We start from the raw sequence: 22,261 nt of genomic DNA, 5'->3' as shown, positions 1-22,261 counted from the left end.
TTTAACATAAGGTCAGCAATTCATAGATTGTGGAGATTAAAAAAGCAGTATAAATATAAATCTGAGCAGCACAATTTACATAGTTGAATTAAAAGACAAGTATGGAAGCCTGCCTGCACTCAATCATATGAGAAGGTGTATTCTTTTCAAATAGTCAGAAATGTAAAAACACATTTTAAAATAATCTATGAGTCAAAGATGAAATCATCATGGAAATTATAATGAGAATACTGAAAAACAGAATTTTGAGGGTGCAAATAAAAAATATACTTAGAAAGAAATGAATAGTCTTTCATACTTTTATTAGGATGGTATATGTGCTGCCGAAGCAAGCACTATACTTTTATTAGGATGGAAGAAAGGATGAAAATGGGCTGAACATCCAACTTAAAAAATTAGAAAAAGAATAACAAAGAAAGAATCCAAAGAAAGCAGATGGAGGGAAATAATAAAGATTAAAGAAAAAAATGAAATAGTAAAGAAAGATGCAACATATAGAATCAACAAAGCCAGCTCTTTATTTAAAAAGACTAATAAAATTGATGAACGCTTAGCAAGATTGATGAAGAAACAGAGAAGTAAATACAAAGAATATTAGAGGTGAATATGAATATGAAAAAACTGAAAAGATAACTAGAGAGTATTGTGAATAACTTTGTGTCTATAAATGTGAAAACTTAAGAGGACTGAGTCAAATTTCTGGAAAAATATAAATTAAAAAGTACAGTAAAGAATAAATAGAAAGCCTAAATAGTCCTATAATTACCAAAACAAGGAAAATCTTGAATGGGCACATAAAAGTCTTCCCTAAAAGGAAATACCAGGCTCAGATGGTTTCACTGGCAAATTCTACCAATGGTCCAGGAACAGATAATTTGGTCATTCACACAGAACAGAGAACAGGGAGAGAGAAAACAAAGATGAGACAAGAACAGGGACAGAAAGGAAAATGACAAGTCAATCGCATGATTATAGTTACAGAAATCCTAAACAAAACGAGAGCAAACTGAGCCTAAGGATGTATGAAAAATATAAGGATCACGACCCAGTTTCATTTATCCCAGAAATGCAAGGTTGGCTTGACATTGAAAAAGAAAGAAACCGACGAATACAATAGCTCCCCCCTTATCTGTGGTTTGTTGTCCATCGTTTCAATTACCTGCCATCAACCATGGTCCAGAAGTAAGATGATCAGTAGTAGTCTAATGCTACATCACAGTGCCTATGTCCTTCACCTCACTTCATCTCATCCTGTAGGCATCTTATCATCACAGGGAGAAGGGTGAGTACAGTGTAATAAGATATTTTGAGAGAGAGAGGCCACATACACATAACTTTTATTAGAGTATATTGTTGTAATTGTTCTATTTGCTTATGAGTTATTGTTGTTAATCTCTTACCATGCCTGATTTATAAACTTTATCATAAGTATGTGTGTATAGGAAAAAATGTAGTATATACAGAGTTCAGTACCATCCATGGTTTCAGGCATCCGCTGGGGGGTTTGGGAACATATACCCCACGGATAAGGAGGGGGACTACTGTATAAATAATCACTTAACAGTTTAAAAGGGAAGAGAACATAAGGTTAATAGACCCAGAAAAAGTAGTCAATAAAATGCAACAACGATTTATGATAAGAACTCTCAGCAAAGTAGGACCAGGGGACTTCCTTGAGCTGATAATGGGCATCTAAAAAAAAAAAAAAATCGCATAGCAAACATCATACTCTACTATGACATCTTAAAAGCATTGTTTACAATCAGGACAAAAGAAGAATGCCTGCTAGCAACACTTCTATTTAACATTTTGCCAGAGGTGCTAGTTAGCACAATACGCAAGAAAAATAAATTCTATTGCTCAGACTTAGCAGGGTTATTCTGCAATAACTAGTAATCCCAACATTTCAGAGAATTAAAAAACAGGACCCATCTGTCATTCATGTCCATCTCATATCAGTGGAGGACTCTTTGTATGACTACCCTAGAAATAAAAAGAATAAGGACTGGAGGGGCGCCTGAGTGGCTCAGTCGGTTAAGCATCTGCCTTCAGCCCAGGTCATGATCCCGGAGTCCTGGGATCCAGCCCCGTATCAGGCTCCCTGCTCAGTGAAGTCTGCTTCTCCTTCTGCCCCTCACCCTGCTTGTGCTCTCTCACTTTCTCTGTCTCTCTCAAATAAATAAAATCTTTAAAAAAAAGAATAAGGATTGGAAAGGAAGGAGCAAAACTGTCATTATTCCCAGATGATGTAACTGTTTATGTGAAAAACACCAAAGAACACAGAGACACTATTAGAATTAAGAAGAATGTACAGTATCGCCAGATACAAAGTTGATATGCAAAAGTTAAAGACATTCCTTAAACTACACAAGCAGTTCAGAAATAAGTACAATAGAAGATGCCATAAATAATAGCAAAAATATGCATTCCGCACCCCCCCAAAAAAACATAAATGGAAAGGTTAGTAAATTTGACTAGGTTAAAAAATTTTTTTTTCCAACTAGGTTAAAATTAAAAACACCTTCTCATCCAAAGAATAATGAGAATGAAAAATCTAACTAAATCTGTAATATTTTTATGGAGATAGTTATAAAACATTAGAAAGGTATTATGAAGTAGATCTAAGTAAATGGCAGAACACACCATTTGTATGGGTTGGGGGACTCGGTATCATGAAGATGAAAATTCTTCCCAAATTGGTCCATATTTCATATATTCTAACAAAAATCCCAGTAGGGTTTTCACTGAATTTGCAAGGGTTATAAGATTTCAAATAGAAAAATAAAGGGCCAAGAATGGCCAAACCACTCCTGAAGAACAGGAGGGTTTGTTTCACCAGATAGGGAGAAAAAAACCCAAGTATACAACCATAATAATGAAGACGATGTATATTGACGCAGAGATAGGAAAATTGACCAGTGGACAGAACAGACATCTACACGTGTAGATCAAACCTGGCATATGACAGTGACGGAACTGTCAGGGCGTATAGGCAGGCAAGACAATATATAAATAGTGGTGCAGGAACACTTGCTATTTGTGTGGAAAACCATGAACATGGATCTCCACCTCAAGCCATAGCCACAAAGTGAATTTCAAATCCAAGGCTTAAATGTGAAGGACAAAATATTAAAACTTCTCGAAGAAAACATCAGAGATTATCTTTATGACCTGGGTAGGGAGTAGGGAGGGATTTCTTACCTCCCCCACCCCCCCCAAAAAAAAACATAAAGGAAAAGGTTAATAAATTTGACTAGGTTAAAATATTTTTTTCCAACTAGGTTAAAATTAAAAACACCTTCTCATCCAAAGAATAATGAGAATGAAAAGCAAAAAAAAAAAAAAAAAAAAAGGAGAAAATTTGCAGTTCACCTGACAAAGGATAGTCATCTAGTACAAATGTTTTTTTAAAGCTTACCAAAAATCTCTTTAAAATCCTTAAGAAAAAGCCAAACCACCAATAGGAAACTGGGTGACAGGAATTTCATAGAAGAGAAAATAGGAATGTCCAAGACACATGAGAAGATGCTCCCTTGAACAGTTTGACAAACATTTGGAAGTCTGACGATTTCAAGTGTCACTTAGGATGCAGAGCAAGATTACTTTCTCGTGGGCAGCCTCACCAGCCCTGCCCCTGACACAGTCATTTCCCTCCTGGGTATATTGTAGAGTGACAGTTCTCCAAGGGCACAACGAGTTTCGTGTTCATACAACGTCATTGTCTTTTCATTGTGGTGACATTTGCACTAATGTGTGAAAGACCAGTGGGTGAAATTGCCCCCCCCTTAGTCCCAAACAAACAGAGTCACCAAACCATACTCGTGGTCATTGTGTTCTTCACTATCACACGTTCCTAGTCAAAGAAAAATGTGGAGTGTGACTTCAGCATGTCCTCGAGGAGGTGAAATATTCAATTTTATTGAACCTCAATCTTGGGATGCCTGGGTGGCTCAGTCCGTTAAGCATCTGCCTTCAGCTCAGGTCATGATCCCAGGGTCCTGGGATCGAGTCCTGTATCGGGCTCCTTGCTCAGCGGGAAGCCCGCTTCTCCCTCTGCCTCCGCCTGCCGCTCCCCCTGCTTGTGCTCTCTCTCTGGCAAATAAATGAAAAAAAATCTTAAAAAAAAAAAAAATCTCAATCTTGTGCACATATCTTTTTGGTATTCTGTGGGATGGAACAGTACACAAAAGCATTTCTGGGGCATACAGAAGTCAGGTTTGAGGAAAAACATTAGTGTGACTTGTGAGCAGAACTGGCCACTTTTCTCATGGAACTCCATTTCTACTCGAAAGAAGAACTGACCAACTATGGTTTTTTCAGACTTCAGTAGTTGGTTGATATATTTTTTAAAGATTTTATTTATTTATATGAGAGAGGGAGTGAGCACGAACAGGGGGAGGGGCAGAAGGAGAGCTGAGCGCGGAGCCCGACATGGGGCTCGATCCCAGGATCCTGAGACCATGACCTGAGCTGAAGTCAGACGCTTAACTGACTGAGCCACTCAGGCACCCTAGTTGGTATTTTCTTGAAAATCAACAAAATGAGCCTGTCACTTCAAGGAAGTAATTGATAGTATTTGTTGTCACTGATAAAATTCAAGGTTTCAAGAGAGAATTGGGAACTTATAACACATGTATCCCCGTCTGTGACCTTGACAGTTTCCCAATATGCAAGGGCTTTTTTGCAAGGATGAGATCAGTAGTGATATTAGTGGGTGTGGTTTTAAAATATCGTATAATGAAATGCACCAACATTTGGAAGATCTGCCTGGTTCAGAGAACTCATATTTTCCAAATGACCAACGTATGATGTTATAAAATCACACATGGGCAAAAGATCCATTAAGATGCAAGGTGGACCAACAGATTTAAATGCAACCGAGTACAGAAAGTCCACTGATAACATTTTCAGATTCCAAATTGCAACTAATCTTAAAAAACACTACCACCTGCTGAGTTTTAGCATAGTATCAAAGAAAAATATTCACTTATCTGAAAATAATGTAAAATACTCTTCCCTTTTCCAACTACATATTTGTGGGACATTGGATTTTTCAACCCAAATACTGTATGTCAAGAGATTGAATGCAGAAGCAGATAAGAGAATCCAGCTGTCTTTTTGTTACACTGGTCATTAAAGAGATTTATAAAAATACAGTAAAGCAATATCACTCTTCCCAGTAATTTTTTTACTTTGGAAAATCTAGTTATATCCATAAAATATGTTACCGATGTGAACATGTGATATGTTATTATTGCCATTTTGAATAAATAAATATCTTTAAAAGTTATGGTTTTAATGGCTAATACGATGGATATTGGTAGATACGACCTACATAACCAAAAGTTCTTTGGGGCCCTTGATGACTTTTAAGAGTATAAAGGGGTCTTAAGACCAAATCATTTGAGAACTGATGCCCTAGAAAAATATGCACCGATGTACCTGGAAACGTGTAAGAATGTTCATAGCAGCAGTATCTATAATAACAAGAGGCTGGAAACAACCACAAACGTTCATCTACCGTAGAGTGGGTGAAGAGAGGTCACGGGTCATCTGATGTCCTTCACAATAAAAAAGTAATTCTTGGAGATGGCCAAAAACCAAAACCAAACATAAGAACAACTTGCTGAGAGTGGCCGAGTCTCCTTGCCATTCCAAGCCCCACCCTCAAGCAGGGCTCCCAAGAGTACTCAGTATTCCTAGAGATTGTCTACACGCATGCATTGTGCAAACAGACAGGTATCACGCTCCCTCCTTTTGTTGTTACACAAATGGCCACATCCTCTTCATCACTGCTCTTCGCTCTAGATTTTTTTTTTCTCTCTCTATAATGGATCTGGGTGATTATTCTCTACTTCTAGCCACTCTTATTCTTTGTAATAGATGCATAGCATTCCATGTGTGGACGTACTGTAATTTGTAATTGAGTCCCTGTGAGTGATAAGGTAGGTTGCTTCCAGCCTTTGGCCATAATAGCCACAGTATATCCCAAATATCTCTATGCATACATCTTTGTGTACATAGGGTGTGTATATCCCTAGGATAAATTATTAGGCGGGTGAAGTTGAGGTCAAGGGTGTACATTTCAAGCGTTGATGCTATTGTGAACTGCACCCCCCCAAAGCCGCTGTGCCAATCCCCCCCGCACCAGCCATGTATGAAAGTGTGTCTTTCCCTACACACCCACGATGCTTTATCTTTGCTTATCTGAGAGGTGAAAATGCACTCATATTTAGTTGCTCTTATTTCATTACACCAGAGGGCAGAAGACAACAATGTTTCTAGTTCTGATTCGAATTGCACCCGGCTGATAAGCACCAGACATCCTACTGGTTGGGCTCTGACAGAAGAGGGACAAACCCGAAATCCCGTGCGTGGACGCGGTCCACAGTCCGTGGCCGGGGGCCACCGCACCAGTTAAGGGAAGAGCGCCCTTAGCTTTCCTGGGCGGCGCGCAGTAACGCGCGCGCTACCCCGGGTGGCCGCTGGAGGGCACCAGCGCCCACCGAAACGCGCTGGGAGAGCCTTGGGGGTTTGGAGAGCGCCTGGGGCGCGCTCCACTCTCCTTCGCACCCCGGGCCTCGGTTCCACGCCCACCCCCGCCCTCCGCCCTCGCTGGGTGGGTGACCGGCCGGCTTCCCCAGGACTCGGGGCTGTTGGGCTGGAGGGGCACGGGTGGAGTGGACGCAGCCCCTGAAAGCCCATCTGCTCTGCTCCGGGCACCTCCGAATTCCCCAGACCGGCCAGTGGGCGGGGGTCGCTGGTGGGACAGCCTGTCCAAGGGCCTTCTACCTTTGTGCTGGCCAAAGGGTCCTTGTTCACAAAAGCCTGGACAAACTCTTCAGGCCCGATGTGCCGCAGCCGTTCCTGCACCAGAAGGGAGAAGAGGAGTTGGGAAAGGGGGCAGGTGCGGGGAGGGGGGGTGCCCACCCCGGGCCTGGCATGGTGCTCCTGCGGGTTCCCTACCTCTCAGCCCACCCCAGGACGGTCTCTGGACACCTGCCCTTCGCACTAGGGTGAGAACACCATTTCTACTCGAAAGAAGGACTGACCAACTATGGTTTTTTCAGACTTCAGTAGTTGGTTGATATATTTTTTAAAGATTTTATTTATTTATATGAGAGAGGGAGCTCCCCCATTCTGGGTTGTCACAGAGCCTGAAACCATCCTGAAGGAGGCACCCCTCTTTTCCCATGCCCAGGGACTGCCGAAGTTCATGGGGGCAGGAGGCAAGGTCCCCACAGGGCGTGCTTGGGAGGGGTTATACCCAGGAAACGAGGCTCAAAACTGGGCCATTGAAATGACCTGCTCCCTCCCGGGGAGGTATGGGTCAGAATCAAATTCTGGCTCTGTTCTTTCTGGTGACTTCAGGCAAGTCTCTTAGCCTCTCTGGACCTTAGTTTCCTCATTGGTGCAGAGGGGATCAAAATAGCACCTCCCTGGCCGGGTGAGGGAAGATGGAATGAGATGGTGCACGTTAAGTTCTGAGGATAATGCCAGAAAGTAAGGGAGCCATAAATGGGGGAGGGTTTAAAAGAGAAGAAACCTGCTCCCCACCTCCCCTCTCTCTGGGGCAGGCCCCTTGGCCCCTCTGCATCTACAAGGAACCCAACCTGTGGAGGCTAGGCTGGGATGTCCCCTTCACACGCAGGAAGGCCTACCTGCACTTCTCTGGAAGGCTGTGGTGGGTGCAGTGTGTCTGTGAGTCCTGGATGGGGAAACTGAGGCCCTGGTAGGGAAGGCACTAGTGGGGGGAAGCGCACACGGCAGGTGGTGCCAGAGCCAGCATTTGAACCCAGTTCCTCCGTCCCAGGCCCAGACTCTCAGGGAGGCCAAGGGTCCAAGCTGGGCAGGCCTAGCATGTCCAGCCCTCCCGCTGGAATGGCGAGAGACTGTTCCAGAGCCAGGGCGTCCTGGAGGTGCCCGGCTGGCCCTGCTGGGACAGGCTCGAGCCCTGGGTGATGCGGACACAAGGCGAGGGGCCGGGGATGGCCGGTTCTCAGTTGTTCCCCGGCTCTGGGTCTGGCTAGGGGATGGCACAGGCCTGCTCACCAGCTCCACGTGGGTCAGCTGCTGGGCCAGAGTGTAGGGGTCACTGCAGACGCCGAGGAGCTCCCGGTGGATGGAGGCCGGCGGCTTGGTCCTGTAGGAGATGGGCTTGTCGGCACCCAGCAGGCCTTCCGGGCCCTGGCCCTGAGCGGCCAGCTTCTGGTGCAGAGCCTGCAGGACCTGGTGCATCCTCTTTCGGTATGCCTGGAGGGGCGGAAAGAGAGGAGTGCATGCCTGAGCATGTCTAGCATCTGAGGCTCTGGGCCGGCCGGGATGCGAGCGATGGCGAGCGGTGCCCGGCCCTGTCCCCACCCTGGGCACGTGGACAGAAGTGTCTCACCGCGCAGCTCGGACAGATGCGTGCTTGCTTTGGGCTGCCCTGGATGGGGTGCAGGGAAGAGAGGCCATGATGCCCCCCCGCCCCCGAGGTGATTCAGGCCCCACAAGCTGAGGAGCTGGCTCCGGAGCAGGGGCGGGTGTCTGGGGCCTGGCGTCCAGGCAGCGATGAGCCCTCAGGCAGGCGGGTGGGGTGCCCTGCGGCCCCAGGGGCCTGGGAGGATGGCGGGTGGTCAGTAGTCAGATAGAAGATGTGTGCTCTCTTCACGCTGCTTTGAAACACAGAGATCCAGCAGCATTTTGCAGGTGGGGCATCTGGCTAGCTGGGCCGAGTGTGCATGGGGGCTTCACACTTCCTTAAGTCTGACAGGGCTCCTGGGGGCCGTGGGTGCCCAGAGCTCTGGTGACCGAGTCGGCATCCACCTGCTGCTCACGGAAGTGCTACTCTCTCAAGTGGCCACGGGCAGAGCCTTCAGGACACGGGAATCAGGACAGGAGACTGCTAATCCTACCCAAACCCGAACCCTAGCTCCTGCTCCCAGAGCCGTGGGGGCCAGGCCCACTGCTGAGCGGGACGGTATGTGGGTAAACTGAGGTCCAACTCTTCTGTCCATTGCCTGCAGAAGGAACAGCCCCTCTCAGCTCTGTGGGGTCCAAGAGTGTGGTCGGCACGCTGCCGGTCAGGTCTTCACTTGCGTGCTGCGAAACTAGGGAGCTGGGTGCATCCTGTGAGCCCCGACACCTGCACCAGCCCCCCTGCCGTCTCTCCTCACTCAGCCTGTCAGGAAAGCCCGCGGCCGTGTCTCAGGCTGGGTCTGTCTCCGGTTCCTCCTGCCTCGGGCTCTTGGCAGGCTCGTCTGCACCGTCCTTCCATGCTGGAGATCCGCCCCCCATCTCCTCTGGCTCCCCCTTCCCCTTCAGTCTGTCCCTTGGCCCTGGGTAAGCTGGGTCATGTCCAGAGTGTTACTCAGTGTCTGTGTGGACAACATCCATCTTACACATACAGCTTCTTCTCGGATCTGCGGAGCCACATGGCCAAGGGGCCACCTCGACCCAATGTGTGCGAGTGGCCGTCTCGCCCCCCTTGCCCAGAGCTGCCTCCTCTGTCCGCATCCCTGTCTCAGCCCCCGGAGCACCTGTGTCCTGCGCACAGGCCTGCGGCCATCCTCAAGCCCCCCTCTCCCGCACACCCCTCCTGGCCGTCACCGATCCTCCTCATTTCGCTTTCTGCGATTTCCATGCTTTGTCTCTGTGGTGCAGGTCCTCGGAGGGCCCCCCTGCATCCATGCCGGCCTCTCTGCACTCCACTCTGCAGCCAGAGTGGTCTGTTGAAAATGCACATCTGACCTCTGCATCCCCAGTGCCTCTGCAAAGACAGAAGCCCCGCGGGGCTTGGGGGTCCTGAGGTCAGCTCTGGCTACACTCGATGGCCTCCACATGGCCCCTGTCCCCCTCTTTCATCCCTTTGGCCCCTTCCCCGCCCCTCACCCCGAGACCCTGGGAGGGCCTGCTCTCTCCTGCACGTTCTTCTCACGCTTGTGACCTCAGAGCACCGGGCTTCCTTCACACCCTTGGCCAAGCCTCGATCGGGGGATTGTGTACCTCCTCTCTCTGCACTACCAGCTCCACGAAGATTACAGCATGAAGGACTCGGGAGGGGCTCACACACATGTGCCGACTGGAGGAACATGGCCTTCACCTGCTTCTAGCTGCTGGTCAGCCTCGCCGGCGTAGACTGTGGAGCCCTCCTGAAGCCAAGGCCTCAGCGTGTCTGTGCCTAGAGTTTGACAGAACCACGGGCTTACGCTATTTTAAAAATATGCAGATGATTTCTCAAGACTTGTTTCTACTGAACCAATATATTCACTCCCAATGATGATCCTTTTCTGCTTGCTAATTCCTTTAGAATTCACCCGGCGGTGTTAACCTCAAGTTCATCTGCTGGTTCTTTCCTGAATCTTCTGCACCCCTCTGAATAGGGGGATGGCGTGTGCTGGTTCTTCTCTCATGATTCCTACACCCTTGTGGATAGAGGCTGGGAGCTCTAGGTACGTCTGAGCAGACCCAGAGACCCAGCTCTGAGAATGCTGAGGCTGTCCCTTGTCCCTGTCAGGAAGGCACGTTCCACGCACGGAGAGCTCCACCCCTCATAGCCTGCCCGATGCCATCCATTTCCACGGAGCCACCTGACGTGTACATGGACCTGGGTTTCAAGTACAGAGGTCGTTCAAAGGCTCTCCAGGAGCCTCCTGGCCATTCATGGTTAGAACTCATCTCCTACTGGACAGTCGTGGGCCTCTGTTCTTCGGAATTCTTGAAAATCCCACCTGAGCCAAGCCCAGGGTGACTTGCAGTGGGCTCAGCCCACCCTGCGGAGGCAGGAGCTCTGCACCTGCCACCAGTTTTTTCTCTGTGTTAGCTTTCCACTCCCTGCGCCCTTGGGCGGGGGGCTGGGGGGAGCCTCCGAGGGCAGCAGTGTGAGCCCAGCAGGTCGTCATGGGAATGGGAAGGCAAGGCCATCCCCGGGAGGGCCCGTGGTATCAGCTTCCTCTGCAGCCGCCCCGGGTGGGTGTGGCCAGGGCACATGGGTCCTCCTGTCCTGTCTCCTTTACTGGAGCTGTGGCCTCTGGGCCTCTCCTGGCTTCCCCCTCAGCCTCAGCACTGGCTTCCCTGAGCCAAAACTGCTGAGTCTAGCCTGCGGGTAGCCCCTCGCAGGCAGGGTGCCCAGGCTAGCACGGAGTGGCCCCAAACAAGTATCCTGATGCAGTGGCCATGTTCAGTCATGGAGAAGGGCCTTTCCAGCTCCTCTCTGGCCTTTTGTTCCCAGATGCTGAGAGGTGGCAGGCAGTGCAGGGAGATCATGAGGGTTCAGGGGAGGGAACAGCACGTAAGAGGAGGTGTCACCTTTCACGGCCCTCTGATGGGGAAGCCCCTTGGCCCTGGCCCTGTGCTGTTTCCTCTTCTTCCCTGAGCCCCACTGTTATCTCACAGCCCTTATCACCCTCCCTCTTTATAGACAGACATTGAGGGCTCAGAGAGGTTAAGGAACTGGCCCAAAGACACACAGCTCTGAGAATGCTCGTGTTCATTTCACTGACTTGGGCACCGCACTTTACATCATTTGATCTGGTCCCTGTGTGAGAAACCTGTTACAGGAAAATGCTGAAATACTCTTGGAGCTAAACATATAATGGTTAAAAATAATTTGGAGGGAGGGGGAAATGGGTGGAGGGAGAGAAGAAGTGAATTTGGCAAAATGTTGATAATTGTTGAGCCTAGGTGGTGAATACATGGGAGCTCAGGGTTGTTATTCTCTGTTTTTGTGTATGCTTGAAATGTTCCACAATAAAAACTCCATACAAGTTAAAAATAAGCCCCACATCCCCTGAATTTTGGAAATAATTCATTCCCCGTCACAGCTCACGAAGTGCCGAAATAAGAACACACGTGACTTTAGGAACTCTTCACTGCAAATTTGTGTGGTGGGTGATGATTATCCTGTTTTGCTGATAAAGAGACTGAAGCTCAGAGAGGTGAAGCACCTTGTCTGAGGTCACACAGCTGTGGTTTCTGAGCTGGGGTCTGAGTGGGCTCAGGCAGTCTGATCCAGACCCCGTGCTCTGAGTCCTACCGTGGCCCTGCCTGATCAGACAGGTCACTGGCTCCTTTCTGGGCCGAGCCCTTGTGCTCTGTGCTGGGAAGGGAGCAACCCACGGTCCACCTGCAGCCTCCAGGGGAGGGGCGGCAGCACCCAGAGGACATGCCCTTTGGGGCGGTTGCTCTCTGGGCAAGGGCAACTCTGGGTCTCAAAGACACAAGAAAGCACCCCCGTTTCAGCCCACACCGCTCAGCACACCTAACTGGATCCCAAGGCAAGGAATGAGAATGTCTCAGGTGAATTATGTCTGCCCCGAAAACCTACACCTGGTGGATGGCTGCTCTCGACAGCCATTCCTAGGCCTCACTCATTTCTCATCCACGGGGTGGTTAGAAAAGATTTCCCAGCACAGTCCTGGTAGCAGGCCTGACAGCTTCTCAGGGGAGAAGGCCCTACTTCCCTAGGAAGCCAGCCCAGGACTTACACCCATCCCCCCACTGCAGCTGGAAGGACAGGGTCTGCCTTGGAAATGGCTCCACCAATGGCAGAGGCAGGCCTGACAAGGGTGGATGATTCTGTCTTGTCAGTGGTTCAGATCTTATTCTGCTGAAGACCTCCTGGGGACAGGGGGCTGAAGCAGAAGACTGGACTCTCATCCCCCTGCATACCCTCCATTCCATCCATCCATCCATCCATCCATCCATCCATCCATCCATCCACTCATCCATTCACCCACTCATCTACCCATCCATCCATCCATCCATCCATCCATCCATCCATCCATCCATCCATCCATCCATCCATTCACCTACCCATCCATCCATTCACCCATCCATCTATCCACCTATCCATCCACTTACATATCTACCCATCCATCTACCCATCCATCCATCCTTATTCATCCATCCACCTATCCATCCATCTGTCCATCCTTATTCACCCATCCTCCCACCCACCCACCCACCCATCTATCTATCCACTCATCCATCCATCCACCCATCCATTCTTACTCACCCATCTACTCACCCACCCACCCATTCATCCATCCATCCATTCATCCATATTCATCCATCCACCTACCCACCCTCATATCCTCCCATCCATCCATCTATCCACCCCCCAACCTACCCATCAATCTGTCCACATTCACTCACACTAAAAATCCGTCTGCGTATCAGAATATCCAACATCTATCTTCCCCCCTCCACCCATCCATCAAGGTAGCCAACTATCTAACCATCAAGCCAGCCAGAATCTCCCTCCCAGCTTGTACCCACCCCTCCTGACTCATCCAATCATTGAGCCTTCTATGACCCCACTTCCTGCTGCATCCTAAGCCAAGTGTCAGGATCCCCAGATGGATTAGGAGATGCAGAGGAGGAGGGGGAGGAGGAGGAGGAGATGACTCTCATCTCACCGAGCCCTCAGAGTGGCTAAGTCACTTGTCTGCTATGTGATGCGGCCCACAGGCAAGGTCTCCCTCTCTGCTTTATGGCTCCCTACTGCCCATCCTGCCTTGGTGGTTTTCCTTGGTTTCACAAGCACGGGGCTCTGCCATGTCCAGACCCACTTCTCGGCACATGACTAGCTACCAGCTTGCCACATGCAGTCTCCTCCCAGGGCAACTGACCCGCATTCCCCCCAGTGTTCTCTCCTAGGGAAAGCAGCTGCATGCTGGCCACAGAATCACTCTGGAGATTCCGATAAGCCTGCCCCTTCTAAGTGTACCAGGAGACTTCCATCCCCTTTGCAGGGTCCTTCTCTGTATTCTGACCCTAATCCTGAGAGGTGGGGATTTCTGTCCCCCTTTTACCTTTAAGTGTCTTCCCCAGAATAATGCAGCTGGGATAACAGGGCAGGGTGTGGGGTGCCTGATGCCCACCCCACTGGCTGCCTTCCAAGCCACAAGGGCTGCATTTACCTTGGGATGTGGTTTTAGCCACAGGGGGGCCCTCTTTCCTCCTCTGCCCCAACCAGGGCCCTCCAGGCCAGCCTAATGGGTCACTGACCACGGGCCTGGTCGCAAGAGACCGTGAGGGGGTCTTTCCTCGCCTGCCATCTGATGCCGTGTATGAGCGCAGGACAGGAGAGAGGTCAAGAGACCGGACCTGGAACCAGAGGCCTGGTTTCCCTGACAGCTCTGCAGGGCCTGATTCCCTGATGGGGCAGAAAGGGGCTGATTTGAGAGGGGCTGCAGTGTACAGATGGCGGGATGAGGGCCCTGAGGTTGGCCCCAGGAACAGGCTCAGGTCCCCGGTGTAGGCGTGCAGACAGGGCGTAGGACTTGCGTTCGGCTTGCCTACCTCGTCACAGGGGGCAATGCGGCCCATCACGTCCTTCAGGTGCCCAATGGTCGACTCCTCCTGGAAGTCCCGCGGGAATGTCTCCGTCCATTCGGCCAACAACTGGAGCAGTTTGGGGCCAAACTTCCGGACCCGGGCCTGCAAGGCAAGCCAAGGAGCGTCTGCACGAGGTGAAGGGGCCCCATCAGCCGCCGCATCAGCCACGCACTGCGCATGCTCTGCTGGGGTCGGGCTACCCCGGCAGCGCCCCTGGTGGCCGAGGGAGGTGTGCCTGGTGCCTTCTCTGTGTCAGGTGATAGGGCTGGGGGCTGACCACAGGGGAACAGAGGGGGACAGACACACGTGTGGCGCAGGATCCTCTGTTGTTCTTGCCTGCTGGGCATCCTACCTCCCTCTCTGCGGTGATAACATCTCAGTTTGCTTTGGGAGTTTCCGTCTCCCTCATTCCCCGCCCTTGGGGTTCAGAGGCAGTTCACCTCGCCTCAGGCCCCCTGGCAGGGGTCCAGATCAGTGCTGGCCAATGAGAACGTCGTACAGCCCCATCATGCACACTGATTGGCTCACAGGTGGGCCTGTCGCCTAAGCTAAGCCAATGAGGTCGGCACTTTCCTTGGGACCTATTTAGAGCGCGGCTTGCTGTTTCCACTGGAAGTGGGAAGAGTAGATGGCGAGCCTGGAGTGGCAGAGGCCACCTGTCACTGGGCAGGGAGACCCTGGCCGAGTGAGGGTGGGGCTGGCCCCGAGGAGAACGGAGCAGAGGGTCGGAGGGAGAAAGAACACGTTTCCATGGGGGTCATTGGAGCCCCAGGAGCCAGTGGTACTTGAGACCTCGCAGTTGCATGAGCCAGCGAAGTCCCTTTGTCTTAGGCCAGCTGTAGTTGGGCTTCTTTCAGGATAGCGCCAGAGCCCGAAGGACACACCTATAAACAGTCACAGCCGCGGGATCTGGCCGGGGACGGAGGAAGGCTGAGCCATCAGCAGACCCCACAGGGGGAGGATGGCACGGAGTGTGCTGAAGGCAGAAAGCCCAGCAGATGCCGCAGGGCCATCCCAGGTGGCAAGGGTCCTGCTGATGGGGCTCTGGGGGCCCGGGTCTGGGCATGCTGTGAACTCAGGGCCTCCCGCAGGACAGTGGGAAACAGCACCTGGTTGAAGGGTCCCAACTCTGTCCCTTCTAGCTCTGGGCCTCAGACGAGTCAGGAAGCCCCTGTGGGCTCCGGCTCAGGAGCATGGGGGACAGTGACCGCCACTCCAAGAGGTCAACGCGTGAGGGCACGTCAGGGGAGTGCCTGATACCGGGAGGCCCCCGCCCTGGCCCTCACCTTGTCCAGCACAGGCTGGTCCAGTTGCTGTTGCTCAATGCACAGGTGGCAGACGCGGGCCAGGAGCTCCCGGGGCTCGATGAAGAGGCGGGCGCTCAGGAGGAAGGTGAAGATGTAGGCTTTCTGGGGGGACACAGAGAAAGGCAGCATGTGCTCACAAAGGCATGGCAGGGCTGTGCCCCCAGGTCCGAGACCAGCCCCAGCCCTAGGGTCTCCCCCTTGCGTGGCAGAAGAGAGCCCGCTCTGATGCCCCTCCTCCCCACTGCGTGGGTCACCCACCTCGGGGTAGTAGTCAGTCGTGGGCACCAGGTGCTGGATCAGGGTGTCCAGGGAGGCTGACGAGGGAGCCCCATCCAGGAGGGGCTGCCCGGCCTGCTCGCCATCCGTGGGCTCAGTGGGGGGTGGGCCAGGGCTGCCAGGGGTGACCATGTCGGAGGCGCTCAGTGTCCGGGGCATGCCTGTCTGCAGTAAAAGGAGGAGTTGAGGCACACCTGGGCTGGGGCCCTTCGGTCCCCTGGGCGCCTGGCTGGGTGGGCCCTGCCTCGTCCAGGCACTTTGGTGCCCATCACTTCCTGGCAGGGCTGCCAGGGATCCCTACCCCCCAGCACGGCATCCCTCAGGAACCAACCCTCCCCCACTCTTGGTCCAAGCCACTTAGGGACTGACTCTTTCCGCTCCTACCCCCAGGCAAGGTTGTTTTTGACAGGGCTTAGACCGCAATTTGCATATTGCCTCTGCCCGTGGCCACAAAGACTTTTATTTATTTATTATTTATTATTATTATTATTATTTTTTAAAGATTTTATTTATTTGACAGAGAGAGATACAGCGAGAGGAGGAACACAAGCAGGGGGAGCGGGAGAGGGAGAGCAGGCCTCCCGCAGAGCAAGGAGCCCGATGCGGGGCTCGATCCCAGGACCCCGGGACCATGACCTGAGCCGAAGGCAGACGCTTAACGACTGAGCCACCCAGGCGCCCCGGCCACAAAGACTTTTAGTTCAGGAATGGGCCTGATCCAAACTGGAGGGCTCAGGTGGGATCCCAGAACATCTGCGGCGCTCAGCTCTCTCCCCGCCCCGTCCCCCGCCCCCACTGGGGTCTCTGAGCTGGCAGAATGGCACCAAGCACCAGGGAAGTGGGCCCATTCCTGAGTTCGTCAGGTGAGGCCTTGCAGGAAGCTGTGTGAGTTGGGGTTCTCTCAAGGGTCTCTCTGTAGCCTGATATTCCAGGCTCTTTGAGATTCCGACCCACTGACCCATCCAGCTGTTTCCCCCACGGGAAGCCTCTCCCACCGTGTTCACCCCTCCATCCCTCTGGACACGGCTAAAATGCCTCCTCCTTGGTGAAACCTTCCCTTCTTCCCTACAGTGACCCTCCCCCCACCCAGGCTGGGTGCCGGGTGCAAAGGAAGGCCCCCTATGGCTGTTTGTATGGTGACTTCTCCACCCAAATCTCCTCCAGGCGGGGCTCGGGGCACACGCTCCGAGCGGCACCGAGTCAAGGGTTTGGCCCACAGCAGGTGCGGGCCGTGGACCTGTGTCTCCGCTCCCCGGTTCTTCCACATATCCCCAAGGGCAAGTCTTCCAGAACTAAGCCTTTCAGGACACTCATGGCAGTGAGTCCTGGCCAAGCCTGTCTAACCAGCATTCCCCATGACATTGAAGTCACCCCCACATTCTTTTTTTTTTTTTTTTAAGATTTTATTTATTTATTTGACAGAGACACAGCGAGAGAGGGAACACAAGCAGGGGGAGTGGGAGAGGGAGAATCAGGCTTCCCACAGAGCAGGGAGCCCGATGCGGGGCTCAATCCCAGGACCCTGGGATCATGACCTGAGCCAAAGGCAGACGCTTAACGACTGAGCCACCCAGGTGCCCCGAAGTCACCCCCACATTCTTAAGCGTGGAGTCCCGCAGGCTCACTACAGGGACCTTCCAGGGGACAGAGTCTCCCCATCACCCCGCTCACTCTGCCTGTGCCACCCCCATGGCAGACAGGGACCGGGACCCGGGCCATTTCTGTCTTTCCTGACCCCTGGGTGCCCTGGCTCTCAAAGTAGAGACGGGGATGTGCAGAGTCAGAGCTGATTTTGGGGATTGGAGGGGGTCCCCAGGAGGGCTGTCCTGAGGGTGTACAGGGACTGGGTCACAGCATGGGAGGGGGGCATGGGAACCCGTGTGGACCACAGCCCGAGCCGCCGTGGCCCCGGGGACGGCGGTGACTCTATTTCCCCTCCCCGGCAAAGCTGGAAGTGTTTAATTCTCAGCTGATGAAACTGTACAATGTCACCAAACCACCCCCTGCCAACCTGGTGGGGAGGCTGCCGTGCACATGGGCACGCGGGGGGCTGCCTGGGGAAGGGTGGGCGACTCTGGTGGCCCAGGGCGCAGAGTCTGAGCCTAATTCCACAAGACAGAACACACGCAAGGCTGCCAAAGTGTGGTCTCTCCTGCTGGACACTGGGTACCTTCTCTCTGTGGCATTGGGGCTGCCCCAGATCCTAGGCGGATTTTCTTAAAGATGAGTCAGTAGCTCGGGTGGTGGTGATTCTGGAAACCTCTCTGCAGGGCAGGGTGGTCTACCAGACAGTGTGGGAGAAGTCTCTCTGGGGAGGCCAGGATGCTACCACTTCAAGAGATGAACTGGGAGGCCCGCAGAACACCTCCAGGCCTGGCCTGCCACTGGGGGCTGGATGCGGGACGCTGGGCACATGGGGAGGGGGTTGGGCTCCGACTCAGCTCTGCTCTGGAGCAACGGGTTCACGCTGGAGGCTGGAGTGAGGCTGGGGACCAGAACCATCGCCATCCACAGGGATGCCCAAAGAGTGGGCAGGCTGCTGGTGTCACCCCTCTGGTCTCCAGCCACCCATGGTGTCCCCAGCTGGGCCTGGGGCCGGGTCTCCGTGGATGTCCTCCTGCTGCAGTCTCTGGGTCCCTCCCTCCCTGGGCTATTGCGAGGAGTGACTACGGGCTCCGTTCGAGGTACTGTGGGCTGAGCGGGATCTCTTGGAGCCGGTGGCGGGATGCAGACAACAAGCAGGCTGACATTTGCAGACGGACTGTCCCACTGAGGCACGTGCTCTGCAGGGGGCACCCAGGCGAGGGGAGAGGGTAGGTGCAGTCAGAGTTGCGGTGGTGGCCCGCCCATCTTCCTGCCCCTTCCTGCATGGCTAGCATGGGGCTGTGGGAGCCCGTCCCTGGCCTCCATGAGAGGACCCCTGGAGGCACAGGGGCTCCTGCTGGAGGAGGGGTGCTGCGGTCTGTGCGGAGGACTGAGGGCAGGAGGCAGTCTACCTAGACACTTGCGCGGCCAAGAGGCTCAGCGTGTGCGGAAGCTCAGCTAAGCTGTTGGTTGCGGGGGGGAGGGGAATGGGCGACATGCTGTGATCATGGAAGTGTGTGCTTAGGTGGCAGGAGCCAGGCTGTGCATCCTGGACAGATAGTAGTGATCGACCAAGCAGGGGATCAGGGGGACGGCAGGGTGGTGGGGTCATCGCATGCCCGTTCTGCAAAAACACAGCCACGTGAAGTTAGAGCCCCCCACACGCCCCCATCCCATAAGGAACTGCTTGTATTAGTCTCCTATCTTGCCAGAGCTTCTTTATGCAAGGACAAAGAAATAGAAGTACATATTCTCCCTTTTCTGACTTTATTAGCACATTGTACACATTCTCCTGTGCTCTTTTCCCTAACAATGTATTTTGGAGAGCTTTCCATGGCAGGACAGAGCGTCTTTGTTCTTTTTTTTTTTTTAACGGTCTCACAGTACTCCATGATTTGGCTGTCCAGGGGTAATTTTTAAAAGCCAGTGATGAAGCAACTCAAGGGCCTGTTGCCGGGTGAATGGATAAAGGAAATGTGGGCTACTGTTACGATGGAATATTATTCAGCTGTAAAAAAAGAAGGGAATGTTGAATAGGCTACACGGTGGGTGAAGCTTGAGGGGAGAACGCTAAATGAGACAGGCCGGCCCCGGAGGGACAAATACTGCGTGGCTGCACTCACAGGAGGTGCTGGGATAGTGACATTCACAGACAGAGGATGGTGGCTGCCAGGGGCTGGGGGGAGGGGGCGAGCTCGTGTTTAACGGGGACAGAATTCCAGTTTTGCAAGCTATAAAGGGTCATGGGGATGGCTGCTCAACAATACGGATGCATTTAATACACTGAACTGTACCCTTAGAAATGGCTTAATGAGGGCTAAAATGGTAGATTTTATGTTATGTGTATTTTACATTTTTTTTTTTAAAGCCAGTGATGATGGGGAAATTGTTTATCATCACAATTTCTCTTGAAAGTCCTTGAAATCACCAGTAAGCCTTCCAATCCGTGTTTTTGCAAACACAGCCTGCATGGTGTCCACGCGTGGTGGACTGGGGGCCGGGGCCGGCACAGACGGGGTCCGAGCTCGAGGGGCTCGCCACAGCTGGGGGCACCGGGGGACCAGCAGGCGGCTCTGCCTGTGCCCTCCGAAGAGCGGTTTCAGGTTCTCGCTCTTTCTGCCGTGCTGGGGCACGGGGCTCCGCGTGTGTGAGCAGCCGCGTGCGCGGTATGACCCCAGCAGGCTTCCGCTTTACCCCCATGGCACGAACGAGACTGTTAAACCACCACTGCAATCAGGCTGCAGCACTGAAAAAAGGTGTCCCTGGTGGGCCTCCCGCCACCCTGCTGTCCCTGTTGCTGTGAGTCAGTGTCATTCCTTCCAGCTCAGTCATCACACAAAGCCTCCAGGATGACAGGCCCCAGGGACACCTGGGCAGATCCCAGGGTGGCAGTGGGTGGCGGGTCGGGGGCATGTCCACCCCGGGGCGAGCCCACTGAGGGGGCACCAGTGCCTTGTGCTGGCCTACAACCAAGAGTGGCCAAGCCACTCTCTGCAGCTGGAACCGCGAAGGCCGCTCCCTGACCTGTCCAGGTGAGGACCCCTTGCCCCAGGACGAGCCACTCACCAGGCCTTGGCACACACTGGACATGCCCGCCTGGTGGCCTCCCAGTCCCTAGGCCTCATGCTGGCCTGGGTCTCCCCATGCTGCGTGTCCTCCAGGAGGGGCCTGGCTCGCTCACTGCTGCACCCCAGATTCCTCCCGCCCGCCCCCCCCCCCCCGGGCCCATACATGGTGGGTGCTTGGTCAAGGTGCGTGGTGTTCAAGTGACTCAGCAGCGCAGGTGAGAGCAGAGGGGCCTGAGATTAGAGTGGCATGGGGGGATGCGGCTGACATGCGGGCTTCCGAGTGGGAGAGTCAGCGGGAGGGAGGAGCAGGGAGAAGCCCCTGGGCCTGGCCCCGCTCGCTGACCCCTCAGCCCTCCCATCATTCAGATGAGGAGATGAATGCTCGCAGAGAAAGGCGGGTGCCCAGCTCCCACACTGCGTACCTGGCTGAGTGGGACTTGAGCACAGGTGTATCTGAGTCCCAGGCCCCATTCCTGTCCACCAGCCCAGCTGGGCCCTGATGCTGGCGCCCCCAGACCACAGCCTCCAGGGGACGCGGCAGACTCCGAAAGTGTGACCAGCAGTGCCCAGGGCGTGAGGAGAGAAGCATGTGCTGGCTGGCCGCGGGGGTCACCTCAGCCCCTCCTGGAGACAGGCCAGCCCTCGCCCACATGGAGTCTGGCCCGTGGGCACCAGTCCCGGGTGCCATGTCTCCTTCCCAGCTCAGACCCTGGATCCGGACCCAAGTCCACCCCCCTCGTGCTTCCATCTGTTGGGTCTGCCTCCTCGGCATCCATTTCCTTTCCTTGTGGCCAGAACACCAGGCTTTGAGGGTGTTCCCGCAATAACCACGCCTTGCGATGAATACAGACCGGGGTGCTGAGACCTTCAGGGAGGCTCCGCCCACACCTGGCCAAGGGGCGGGCACCAGCCCTGGCTGATCAGACGCTGCCACCCTGAAAAATGCACCTGAAGAGGGCCTGACCTGAAGAGGCCGGCCTGGGAGGGCTTGGCTTCTGAGTCACAGCTGCCCCCTTCCTACACGTGCACTTCTGTCGTGGTTTCCCTGCTCACATCCCCTACTCCCGCTTGCCCAGCCCCCACCCATGAGGCGCATCTGTCTCTGCGTGTTTAGGTCTCCAGGCCCAGCATCTGGAGGTCCTGGGGCTCCCGCGACAGTTACGAGGCTGCCAGTCTGCGCTGCATCTGCGGGGAGGACCCTGCCCCCCCAAAGCCATCCTGCAGGTGGGCACCCTTCCTTCTGGGGTTTTGCGCTGTCAGACCCAGAGCCCACCTGCCGCCGGGGTCTAGTGCTGGACAGCTTTTTGGGACTGTGTGGCCTAAGCCTAACTCCTGTATGTGACACAGGGACAAGTGTTGGATCAGATGGAATTCCCGGGAAGGTACAGACCTAGAGGGTAACCTTTCTCTCATTCCCCAACATTTCTCTCATTCCCCAAACATCTAACCTTCCTCTTCACTGGCAAGAGGCTGGCAAGGGCCCTGTGGTTCCCCCCAAGGAGAAGTCCATAGAGAGAGTCTAGAGTTGTGGGCACAAAAGAGCACAGCTCCACTGGGATCTTGGGGGGCTGACCACATGCTCAGACCTTCCAAGTTTAATAAATGCCAGGACTCTTGACTTGTATGCTTGGTATCTTCATTTTTTCTTTTTCTTTTTCTTAGAAGGGGGAGCAGAGGGAGAGGGAGAGAGAGAATCTCAAGCAG

The 22,261-nt window shown here is 53.2% G+C and overlaps 1 protein-coding gene across 1 annotated transcript in view; it reads right to left on the bottom strand.

The window, feature by feature from the left end:
• RASGEF1C (RasGEF domain family member 1C) overlaps positions 1 to 16,238 on the bottom strand; it is a 32,989-nt gene extending 16,751 nt beyond the window's left edge. The window contains exons 1-5 of the mRNA XM_035029329.1: positions 15,888 to 16,238; positions 15,609 to 15,731; positions 14,287 to 14,424; positions 8,053 to 8,253; positions 6,793 to 6,867 (exon numbers count right to left, since the gene is read on the bottom strand). Of these exons, the coding sequence (XP_034885220.1) occupies positions 6,793 to 6,867; positions 8,053 to 8,253; positions 14,287 to 14,424; positions 15,609 to 15,731; positions 15,888 to 16,064 (714 nt within the window). The 5' untranslated portion in view covers positions 16,065 to 16,238. The remainder of the gene's footprint in view (positions 1 to 6,792; positions 6,868 to 8,052; positions 8,254 to 14,286; positions 14,425 to 15,608; positions 15,732 to 15,887) is intronic.
• Positions 16,239 to 22,261: the final 6,023 nt, after the last annotated feature.

Source organism: Mirounga leonina, unplaced genomic scaffold, assembly GCF_011800145.1.
Source record: "Mirounga leonina isolate KUSES-001 unplaced genomic scaffold, KU_Mleo_1.0 Mir_239, whole genome shotgun sequence".
NCBI classification, from domain to species: Eukaryota; Metazoa; Chordata; class Mammalia; order Carnivora; family Phocidae; genus Mirounga; species Mirounga leonina.
This window is presented reverse-complemented; position numbering and strand designations above follow the sequence as displayed.